We start from the raw sequence: 12,500 nt of genomic DNA on the forward strand, positions 1-12,500 counted from the left end.
GAGAGAGGGAGGGGAAGGCCAAGGTTGAGATGGAGGGATGGAGTGGAGAGGTATATGGGAGAGGAGGGATGAGGGAGGGGGAGGCCAAGGTTGAGATGGAGGGATGGAGAGTTATATGAGAGAGGGGGAGAGAGGGAGAGGAAGGCCAAGAATGAGATAGAGGGATGGAGAGGAGAGGTATATGAGAGAGGGGGAAGTGAGCAGGGACCTCCACGTATCGTTCATGCAAAGTCATTTTTATGCCACTCATCTCACAAATACAGATAAGAGGGAGCACGAAAATGCGATATCAATAACACTCACACTAAACAGACACAGGAAAATATGTACTTTGGGAAATGTTATGGAAAAATGACTGGAAAATCCTCGAACTAACCTCTGAGGCGTCTGAGAGAGAGGCGACTGAAGAGGAAACGACGGAAGGTGGCGCAGTGGATGGATGCTGTTGTGGTGGCGGCGCGGCTGAGGGGGTGGATGAGGGTGGAGGGGGGTGGTCCTGTGAGGTGGAGGGTGTGGATGTGGAGGGGAGTGGAGCGGCAGAGGGGGCAGTGCCAGCCACCATCACCCTAGGAGCAGACATCGCCACATCACCGCCCCCCATCATTGCACGTCCCCCATAGGCACCTGTTAAAACACCTGGTCAGTTAAAGATCCAATTTTAAAGATCCTGTATTAAAGATCCAAGTTTAAAGATCCAGTTTTAAAGATTCAGATTTAAAGATCCAGTATTAAAGATCCAGTTTTAAAGATCCAATTTTAAAGATCCAGTATTAAAGATCCAATTTTAAAGATCCAGTTTTAAAGATCCAATATTAAAGATCCAGTTTTAAAGATCCAATTTTAAAGATCCAATTTTAAAGATCCAGTATTAAAGATCCAATTTTAAAGATCCAATATTAAAGATCCATTTCTAAGGATCCAATTTTAAAGATCCAATATTAAAGATCCAGTTTTAAAGATCCAGTTTTAAAGATCCAATTTTAAAGATTCGATATTAAAGATCCAGTTTTAAAAATCCAATATTAAATATCCATTTCTAAAGATCCAATTTTAAAGATCCAGTTTTAAAGATCCAATATTTAATCCCCACAATTCTCCCTTCTCTGTCATATCTCATTCATCTATGCAACAGGGCAACTCTGGAACTGTCTCCCTCTGTCTGTATTTCCTACTGCCTATGACCTCCAGTCCGTCAAACGCAGTGTGTCCAGGCATCTCGAAATGAACGGATCTTCAATTTGGCTCACTGTTATCTTGTTTTTTTGTTTTTTCTTGGAGGGAACAATTTTGCGCGCTCCTGGCCTTTGGTTCCTTCTTCCTTGCATTAAAAAAAAGAAAAAACAACACCAACTACTACTACTAGAACTACTAATACTACAACAACAACTACAACACCGACAACTACTACTACTACTACAACTACTACAGTACCAACTACTACTACTACTACTTACTACTACTACTACTACTACTACAACTACTACTACTGCAACAACAACAACTACAACTACTACAAGAACATCAACTACTGCTACTACTACTACTACTACAATGGTGGCTACAAGCGCTATCCCAGTATGTCAAGCCATTTACCTGCATTGAACTTGTATTAGCTTAGAACTTTGTAGAGATAGATAGACAGACAGACAGACAGATAGACAGGTAGATAGATAGATAGATACATAGATAGATACATACCATAAGCAGTGCCTGGGTCAGAGTGAGGCCAGGCAGGTTGTGGTTGTGGTGGTAGGGTGAGTGATGATGCTGTTGAACTCTGTAGAGATAGACAGATAGACAGACACACAGGAAGACAGATAGATAGATAGACAGATAGATACATTGATAGATACGTACCATAAGCAGTGCCTGGGTCGGAGTGAGGCCAGGCAGGTTGTGGCTGTGGCGGTAGGGTGAGTGATGATGCTTGTGATGATGCTGGGGAGGTGCCGTCACTGCCACCTGAGAGAAACTGCCGCACCTGCCTCTTCTGGGACTGCAGCACGTGGTAGTAGGTGGGGTTCTCCAGCCGCGTCTGCACCTGTAATAAATACCTGGAATTAAGTGGGAATTTGTGTACATAACTTCACATCAAAAAACATGAATACTTGTCCCTCCACGTGGTATTAAGTAGGATTCTCTGTACCTGTAATAAATACCTGGAATTAAGTGGGAATTTGTGTACATAACGTGGAGAGTGAGAGACTGACGAGGAGAGGGTATGTGAGTGAGGTGGAGGGGGAGAGAGGGAAGGGGAGGCCAAGGATGAGATGAAGGGATGGAGTGGAGAGGTATATGAGAGAGCGGGGTGTGAACTGGGAGCAGGGCAGTGAAATGGCGAGGGGACAGGGTGACGTGGAGGTGATTTGTTTGTGGCCACCTCGTATAAGGGATTAAGGCGTCTGGCAATAGAAAGATAGACAGATAACGTCACATCAAAATCCATAAATGTTTCTTCCTCTACTCCCCAAAACAGAGTCAGAAGGTAGTCCATTCCTCCACTCGTCTGCTTCGTGACTGGAATATGTCTTACTTCTTTCTGGTTCATTTGTATATATATTATTATGGGCTGAGAAACATACTAAGCCTCCCTCAGCTTACGAATATTAACCCACAATTTGAGAATGAGGGGAAATATTACTACTAAGAAAAACTACTACTACTACTACCACCATATTACTACTACTACTGACACTACCACCACATTTACTACTACTACTACTACTACTATGGTACTACTACTACCAACACCATACTACTACTAACACCACCATCACCACGTTTACTGCTACTACTACTAACACCCATACTATTACCACCACCACCACCACTACTACTACTATTACTACTACTACCACCATCAACCACCACCATCACTACTACTACCACCACCACCACCAACACCACCACTACTACTACTACAACAACAACTACTACTGTACCATCCTCCACTCCATCTATTGTTACACAAGATCACTTCATCTAAATTCCTCCCCTCCAATACACAATCCCAAATCCTACCACTTCAAGGTCGTACTCTAGATAGGCTTCGTTGCACTTGTTCGAGAGCGACTTATCCTGCACATCCTACATATTCTTTTTATCTTTTTGTTGTTGTTGTCCTTCCGCAGTCTACTACTACTACTACCTCTACTCTACCACTACCACCACTACTACTACTACTACTACTACTACTACTACTACTACTGCTGCTACTACTACTACTACTACTGCTGCTACTACTACTACTACCACCACCACTACTACTACTACCACCACCACCACTACCACCACCACCACCACCACCACACCACCACTACTACCACCACCATCATCACTACTACTACTACTACTACCACCACCACCACACCACCACTACCACCACCACCACCACACCACCACTACTACCACCACCATCATCACTACTACTACTACCACCGCCATCACCACCACCACCACTACCACTACTACTACTACTACTACTACTACCACCACACCACCACCACCACACCACCACTACTACCACCACCATCACCACCACTACTCCTACTTTCGAGGGGTAGGGAGGAAGCAAAGGGGTATTTATAGAACCAGGCAGCGAACCACACAGTTATATCAGTGCCACCACGTGAAGGCGGAATGAGTCGCTTGTGAGAATGTGTTGCCAAATCTTCAGACGCACTTAGAATACACCCTTTATTGCCTAACAACATAGTCTATTGCAACACACAGTCACCTTGGCCCGTATTCTCGCCCTAACACCCTTTCCTATGCGATTTATTTTAGTACACCAAACTGTCCTCTTTGGTGTTATCGCCATACTCTGCATAAATAACATACAAAAGGATATTAACACCTTTTCCTATGCGATTTATTTTATTTTATTACGCCTTACTGTCCTCTTCTGTGTTACTTAAATCCTTCCAATATCGCCACACTGTAACACCTTTTCCTATGCGATTCATTTTATTTTATTACACCTTACTGTCCTCTTCTGTGATACTTAAATCCTTCCAATATCGCCATACTCTGCATAAATAACATACAAAACGATATTCACCAGTCATATCCAAAAATAAATCGCTAAGGAAGAGGTGTTAGGGAGCTTTCTCGTATTTCGTCCGGTAAGGAAGCTCCCTAACACCTCTTCCTTAGCGATTTATTTCTGGCTACGACCGGCTAATATAATTTTGCACATGTCTCGTATTGTCATTAGCTATGCTCCCTAACACCTCTTCCTTAGCGATTTATTTTTGGATACGAACGATTAACATAATATTGTAGGGTATTTATGAAGAGAATGGAGATATTAGAATGATATATAGAAGAAGATAGCAAGGTGTAATAAGCAAAATAAATCGCTTAAGAAAAGGTGTTAGGGAGCTTTCTTCCAAGTGTCTTAAGAGTTACGAGACTGTTTACACTAAATCTCTCTCTCTCTCTCTCTCTCTCTCTCTCTCTCTCTCTCTCTCTCTCTCTCTCTCTCGCAATAAAGAGCATGAGGAAGCAGGATGAAGGAATGGTGTGTGTGTGTGTGTGTGTGTGTGTGTGTGTGTGTGTGAGAGAGAGAGAGAGAGAGAGAGAGAGAGAGAGACAAACCACAAGACTCAAATGATGAATTCTGAGACACATGAGTAAAGGACAGATAGATAAATAGACAGATAGATAAACAGATGGAGAGATAGATAGACAGACAGACAGATAGATAGATAGGTTGATAGACAAATAGATGGATAGACAGATAGATAAACTGCCATACACAGATAAATAGGAAGATACACACATATATACTTACACAGATAGATAGATATAGATAGAAAGACAGATAGATAGATGCATGGATAGGCTACGATAGACAGATATACATATGCTAAATTCTCTCTCTCTCTCTCTCTCTCTCTCTCTATGGCTTCCTTTAAGTCAAACAAAACCTCCTTTCTTTATCTCCCCCCCCCTTCTCTCTCTCTCTCTCTCTCTCTCCCTCTCTTCCCCCTTCTCTCCTTCACTATCCTCCTCTCTCTCTCTCTCTCTCTCTCTCTCTCTCTCTCTCTCGATATATGCCAACCTATCCTACCCAGCGACCTGCCGTCTTGAAGGGTATAAGGTTCTCTCTCTCTCTCTCTCTCTCTCTCTCTCTCTCTCCCTCTCTCTCTCTCGTTGTCTCTTGGCTTACATTTCTGGCAAGACGTTTTCTGTTTCTCTTACATACTTCCTCTCTCTCTCTCTCTCTCTCTCTCTCTCTCTCTCTCTCTCTCTCTCCCTCTCTTGCTTTATTACTTAATTAAATAAATCTTTGTGTTATATTAAGGAAGGTCTCTCTCTCTCTCTCTCTCTCTCTCTCTCTCTCTCTCTCTCGTATTATTTTTTCACTCCTGCTCTTACTTTCCTCTCTCTCTCTCTCTCTCTCTCTCTCTCTCTCTCTCTCTCTCTCTCTCTCTCTAAGGAAGGGAGGGAAAGATAGGTTTCAGAAAAGAAGCAGGGGAGGGAGGGAGGGAGGGTGTAAGAGGAGAAGAGGGAGAAAAGGGAGAAGGAGGGAGGGAGGGAGGGAGGGAGGGAGGGAGGGAGGGAGGGAAAAAAATACCTAAGGAGAAGGAAAAAAGACGGTGAAAAAAATTGTAGAGGGAAATAGGAGAGAGAGAGAGAGAGAGAGAGAGAGAGAGAGAATATGCCAAAAAATCAGGAAAAACATTATGGAGAAGAATATTGTTAGTAAAAATAGTGGTATATTGATACGAGAGAGAGAGAGAGAGAGAGAGAGAGAGAGAGAGAGAGAGAGAGAGAGCAGCCCTTAGAAGTGAAGTTAAGAAGATGAAAGTGAAAGAGTAAACTGTTATAAGCCCTTGCATGGCTTGAGGGAGGGAGGGAGGGAGGAGGGAGGGAGGGAGGGAGGGAGGAAGGAAGGAAGGAAGGAAGGAAGGAAGGAAGGAAGAAAGAAAGGAAGGAAGGAGGGAAGGAAGGAAGAAAGAAAGAAAGGAAGGAAGGAGGGAAGGAAGGAAGGTACGAGTAAGAAGGAAGGAGGGACGGAGGAAGAAAGAAAGAAAGAAAAAGAAAGGAAGTAGGGAGGGAGGGAGGGAGGGAGGAAAGAAGGTAGGAAGGAGGGAAGGAAGGAAGGAAGGAAGGGAGGGAGGGAGGGAGGGAGGGACGGACGGAGGAAGAAAGAAAGAAAGAAAGAAAGGAAGGAGGGAGGGACGGAGGAAGAAAGGAAGGAAGGAAGGAGGGAGGGAGGGAGGAGGCGAGGGAGGGAGGGAGGGAGGGAGGGAGGGAGGGAGGGAGGGAGGAAGGAAGGAAGGAAGGAGGGGAGGGAGGGAGGAAGGAAGGAAGGAAGGAGGGGAGGGAGGGAGGAAGATGGAAAGGAGGTACAATATGCAGGAGAGAGAGAGAGAGAGAGAGAGAGAGAATGACCCCAATTCTCCTTGACTCTGACCTCCGCCAAGCTAGATCATTTAATTACAGCCATAGAAAACGGAAGGAGGAAGTAATTATCATCATCATCATCACCACCACCACCACTGTCACCATCATCACCACCACCACTGTCACCATCATCACCACCATCAACACCACTACCATCATCATCATCACCATCAGCAGCAGCAGCAGCACCATCATCATCACCACCACCACCACTATCATCATCAACACCATCATCATTATCACTATCACAATCACAGTCATAATCATCATCATCATCACCATCATCATCATCATCATCATCTCTGTCTCTCCCTCCTCCTTTCCTTCCTTCCTTCCTTCCTTACCTCCTATCCTCTTCCTCCCCCCTCCTTCCTTCCTTCCTTTCCTTCTCCTTCTTTCCTTCCCTCTTCCTTCGAAATATACAGACAAGGCAGTGGTCAATATTAATAACTGCTACCACAACTACCACCATTACCACTACAAGCACCACAACTACCACCATTCCTTACCATTGCCACCAACATCTTCCCTCCTTACTACCACATCTACCACCACTACCACAACTACCACTATTACTACTACAATTACTATCTATTACCACCACACCATCAATACAACCACAACTACCACTATTACTACTAGAACTACTACCATTACTACCACAACTACCACTATTACTACAACTACTACGGTACTATTACTACAACTACCACTATTACTACTACAACTACCACTATTACTAAAACCATTACTACCACAACTACCACTATTACTACAACTCATTACTACCACAACTACCACTGTTAGTACCACAACTACCACTATTACTACCACCATTACTACCACAACTACCACCATTACTACCACAATCTATCTGTGAGTTTTGGCATACGTCAAGAACGCTCGCTTGGCAGATCTCTCTCTCTCTCTCTCTCTCTCTCTTGGAAGGCGAGAGAAAGGAAAATGAGAAAGAACAATGACGAAAAGATAGGAGGAAGGAAAAGAAGAGGAGGGAGGGAAAGAGGAAGGAAGGGAGGAAGGATGCAAGAAAGGAAGCAAGGTAGGAAAGAAGCAAGGAGGCAAGGAAGGAAGCAAGGAAGGAAGGATGCAAGAAAGGAAGCAAGGTAGGAAGGAAGGAAGGAAGGAAGGGAAACAGGAAAATATAAGGCGGGAAGGAAGAAGGAACAGGAGTGAAAGAAGGGAGGCAGGAAGGAAGGAAAGATCAGGAAGAAAGGAAAGGAAAGGAAAGGAAGGAAGGAAGGGAAAAGGAAAAAAGGGTAAACATAGGAATAAAAACAAAGAGGAGGGACGAAAAGAAAAGAAAGAAGGAAGGAAGGAAGGAGGGAGGAAAGAAAGAAGGAATTAAAGATGGAAATACAGTAGGAAAGGAAAGAAAGAAGGAAGGAAGGTGAGATGGAACGACAAGAAAGAAGGAAGGAAGGTGGGATGGAACGACAAGAAAGAAGGAAGGAAGGTGGGATGGAACGACAAGAAAGAAGGAAGGAAAGTAGGATGAAAAGACAAGAAAGAAGGAAGGAAGGTGGGATGGAACGACAAGAAGGAAGGAAGGAAGGTGGGATGGAAAGACAGGAAGGAAGGAAGGAAGGAAGGAAGGTGGGATGGAAAGACAGGAAGCAAGGAAGGAAGGAAGGTGGGATGGAAAGACAGGAAGCAAGGAAGGAAGGAAGGTGGGATGGAAAGACAGGAAGGAAGGAAGGTGGAATGGAAAGACAGGAAGGAAGGTGGGATGGAAAGATAGGAAGGAAGGAAGGAAGGAAGGAAAGAAGGAAGGAAGGAAAGAAGGAAGGAAGGTGGGATGGAAAGATAGGAAGGAAGGAGGGAAGGAAGGAAGGAAGGAAGGAGGCCAGGTAAAGGTAGAAGGTTAATCTAATTCTTCAGAAGCCGTAGGAGTATAGACTTAAGTAAAATGATATAGAAGGGGACATGCCAAGCAGATTTAAGATAGATAGATAGATAGATAGATAGACAAACAGACAGACGGATAGATAGATAGATATAGATAAACACAAAGACAGGAAAATACAAAGGCCCTGTGCTTGTAAAATGAACATATGGATAGACAGGCAGATAGAAAGGGAGAGACAGAAATAAACAGACAGATTGATAGACAGAGAACCGGTGGCCCGATTGGACTGGAAATTGTTTTATTCAAGTTAGAGCATTGTAACGATACTTTGCTCTGATAAAAATCGCTTTACGTGGCGCCGTTTTTACTGTATTATGGTAACAAACAAACACACAGACATCGGATCATTAAAACAGAGATAAACACGCATCTACTTAAAGGTGAGGTTGTTCAATCATCATTCAATTACCACTACTATCCCTCCATCACCTTCCCTCCTTCACCTGGTCTCCTATCCCTGCCTCACCTTCCCTCCTTCACCTGCATCACCTTCCCTCCTTCACCTGGTCTCCTATCCCTCCATCACCTTCCCTCCTTCACCTGCATCACCTTCCCTCCTTCACCTGGTCTTCTCCCATCCCTCCATCACCTTCCCTCCCTCACCTGGTCTCCTTGCCTCACATCACCTTCCCTCCTTCACCTGGTCTTCTCCTATCCCTCCATCACCTTCCCTCCCTCACCTGATCTCCTCCTATCCCTCCACCATCTTCCCTCCTTCACCTGGGCTTCTTCTATCCCTCCATCACCTTCCCTCCCTCACCTGATCTCCTCCTATCCCTCCACCATCTTCCCTCCTTCACCTGGTCTTCTATCCCTCCATCACCTTCCCTCCTTCACCTGGCCTTCTATCCTCACATCACCTTCCTTCACTGGTGTTCTCAGGCATCATTTACTGGGGTGTAGTGTGAGGTTCAGCTTCATAACTGTCGCCTAACTTCCCCCATGCTGGCCAAGCCCTTCACAATGTCAAACTCGGCTTCATAAAGTATTTTGTTTGTGTGCCTCCCTGCCAACACGAACCCTCCCATCTAAATACCTTCATGATGACACACAATAATTCGTTCATGTAAGGTGGATTTATATTCACTATTTCTATGTTCGTTTTAACCTATTACGTGTACAGTATATATATCGTTTCGTTTATAAAAGTTCCAACATGCATGCGTTGACCATGGTTACCTGATGGCGGCTCTCCACGCTGCTCGATCTCTGGCAGCCTCCCTATTCAGTCCCTTATCCCTGGGGTCACACTGTTTGACCTCGCCTCAGGTCTTTTTCCGGTCTACTCACAACACTACCCTCGATGTTCACACTCCTCACGGACCCAGTTGTCATCCCCCATCCTCTACACATGCCCAAACCATCTTAAATCTACCCCTCCTCATCACTATCTATCTATCTATTGCCAGACGCCTCAATCCCGTTCGGGGTGGCCACAAACAAATCGCCTCCACGTCGCCCTGTCCCCCGCCATTTCACTGCCCTGCTCCCAACTCACACCCCCCTCTCTCATATACCTCTCCACCCCATCCCTCCATCTCATCCTCGGTCTCCCACTCCCTCCATCTCACTCACATACACTCTCTTCGTCAGTCTTTCACCCTCCATCCTCTCCACATGGCCAAACCACCTCAGTGTATTCCTCCTAACGCTTCCTACCACATCCACATCCACACCACAACGCTCCTCCATATCCTCCTCATCGCAACACCAAATATATCACTACAAACTATAACTCTGGTTTATTATACACCTCCAATACGAGTATACAGTATCGGTTGCGTGAAAAAAAAGGTGGTATATTTACATCACCTTCGTTAAGTACAAGGGCAAGTGGCACGTTAAGTACAAGGACAAGTGGCTGTATCACGTTAAGTACATGGACAAGTGGCTGCATCACGTTAAGTACAAGGACAAGAGGCTGCATCACGTTAAGTACAAGGACAAGAGGCTGCATCACGTTAAGTACAAGTGGCTGCATCACGTTAAGTACAAGTGGCTGCATCACGTTAAGTACAAGTGGCTGCATCACGTTAAGTACAAGGACAAGTGGCTGCATCACGTTAAGTACAAGGACAAGAGGCTGCATCACGTTAAGTACAAGTGGCTGCATCACGTTAAGTACAAGTGGCTGCATCACGTTAAGTACAAGTGGCTGTATCACGTTAAGTACAAGTGGCTCTATCACGTTAAGTACAAGGACAAGTGGCTCTATCACGTTAAGTACAAGGACAAGTGGCTGTATCACGTTAAGTACAAGTGGCTGCATCACGTTAAGTACAAGTGGCTGCATCACGTTAAGTACAAGGACAAGTGGCTGTATCACGTTAAGTACAAGTGGCTGCATCACGTTACGTACAAGGACAAGTGGCTGTATCACGTTAAGTACAAGGACAAGTGGCTGTATCACGTTAAGTACAAGTGGCTCTATCACGTTAAGTACAAGGACAAGTGGCTGTATCACGTTAAGTACAAGTGGCTGCATCACGTTATGTACAAGGACAAGTGGCTGTATCACGTTAAGTACAAGGACAAGTGGCTGTATCACGTTAAGTACAAGTGGCTCTATCACGTTAAGTACAAGGACAAGTGGCTGCATCACGTCCCTCTGTCCAGCAGGTGTAGTTCAAGCTGCAGCCAACACAACACCACATGCACTTCGTCCCCATCCGTGGTTGATATTCTACCCTCGCTACACTCTCTTCACTTTAACCTGGCCTAAAACTGCCATATCTCCCTCTTGAATCAAATATACACTAGAATATGATGCTAGCCACGAAGAAGTTCCAGGATGCGGGGCTGTAGTGCTGTCTTCTTCTGCCACTAAGCTACGTGAAATGAGCTCCAAAAGGACGAAAACTTGGGCCAAGTTAAGGTGAAAGGAGTGTATGTGTCGCTATAGGAACGCAGTGAAGGGAAGGAGGGGGAGGAAGAAGGGGGAGGGGGGAGAGGAGAGGGGGAGGGGGAGGAGGAGGGAGAAGGGGGCGAGAAGGGAAGGGGAGAAAGAGGGAGGAGGGAGCGAGAAGGGAGGGAGAGAAAGAGGAAGGGGACGAGAAGGGAGAGGGAGAAAGAGGGAGAAGGGGGCGAGAAGGGAGGGGAAGAAAGAGGGAGAAGGGGGCGAGAAGGGAGGGGAAGAAAGAGGGAGAAGGGGGCGAGAAGGGAGGGGGAGAAAGAGGGAGAAGGGGGCGAGAAGGGAGGGGGAGAAAGAGGGAGAAGGGGGCGAGAAGGGAGGGGGAGATAGAGGGAGAAGGGGGCGAGAAGGGAGGGGGAGAAAGAGGGGGGAGGGGACGAGAGGGAGCAAGTCCAAGTCTAAGGCCAGTACTCGTAGGCTAAGGATGCTCCCTAACACCTCTTCATTAGCGATTTATTTTGAGATATGGCTAGTTAATATCCTTTTGTACGTTATTTATGCAGAGTATGGTGATAATTGAAGGTTTTATGTAGTAAGGTGTAGTAAAGTAAATCACTTGAGAAAAGGTGTTAGGGAGGTTACTTATACGGACAAGACAGAGGAGGTCAGTAAAGTAAATAAAGTATGTAATGTAAAATGAATCGCTTGTGAAAAGATGTTAGAGAGCTTTAATCGCTTGTGAAAAGACGTTAGGGAGCTTTAATCGCTTGTGAAAAGATGTTAGAGAGCTTTAATCGCTTGTGAAAAGACGTTAGGGAGCTTTAATCGCTTGTGAAAAGATGTTAGAGAGCTTTAATCGCTTGTGAAAAGACGTTAGGGAGCTTTAATCGCTTGTGAAAACACGTTAGGGAGCTTTAATAGCTTGTGAAAAGACGTTAGGGAGCTTTAATCGCTTGTGAAAAGATGTTAGAGAGCTTTAATCGTTTGTGAAAAGACGTTAGGGAGCTTTAATCGCTTGTGAAAAGACGTTAGGGAGCTTTAATCGCTTGTGAAAAGACGTTAGGGAGCTTTAATCGCTTGTGAAAAGACGTTAGGGGGCTTCAATCGCTTGGGCGAAGATGTTAGGCAGCTTTAAAGATGTTAGGCAGCTTTAATCGCTTGGGCAAAGATGTTAAGCAGCTCTAAAGATGTTAGGGAGCTTTAATCGCTTGTGAAAAGATGTTAGGGATCTTAAGTCACAGCCAATACTCGAACGCAGCTCAACCAGACAGGCAGAGGTGTATTTCTGGTGCAAAACGGAATCTGACT

At 45.1% G+C, this 12,500-nt stretch overlaps 1 protein-coding gene across 2 annotated transcripts in view; it reads right to left on the reverse strand.

The window, feature by feature from the left end:
* Positions 1–12,500, reverse strand: part of LOC145397498 (microphthalmia-associated transcription factor-like) — a 146,422-nt gene that overhangs the window by 103,923 nt on the left and 29,999 nt on the right. For both annotated transcript variants that reach the window (XM_080270559.1, XM_080270560.1), the window contains exons 3-4: positions 1,858–2,041; positions 377–624 (exon numbers count right to left, since the gene is read on the reverse strand). In XM_080270559.1, the coding sequence (XP_080126685.1) occupies positions 377–624; positions 1,858–2,041 (432 nt within the window). The remainder of the gene's footprint in view (positions 1–376; positions 625–1,857; positions 2,042–12,500) is intronic.

The sequence above is a fragment of the Coenobita brevimanus genome, chromosome 41, assembly GCF_032717465.1.
Source record: "Coenobita brevimanus isolate Jiangsu-jjx chromosome 41, ASM3271746v2, whole genome shotgun sequence".
In the NCBI taxonomy this organism is placed as follows: Eukaryota; Metazoa; Arthropoda; class Malacostraca; order Decapoda; family Coenobitidae; genus Coenobita; species Coenobita brevimanus.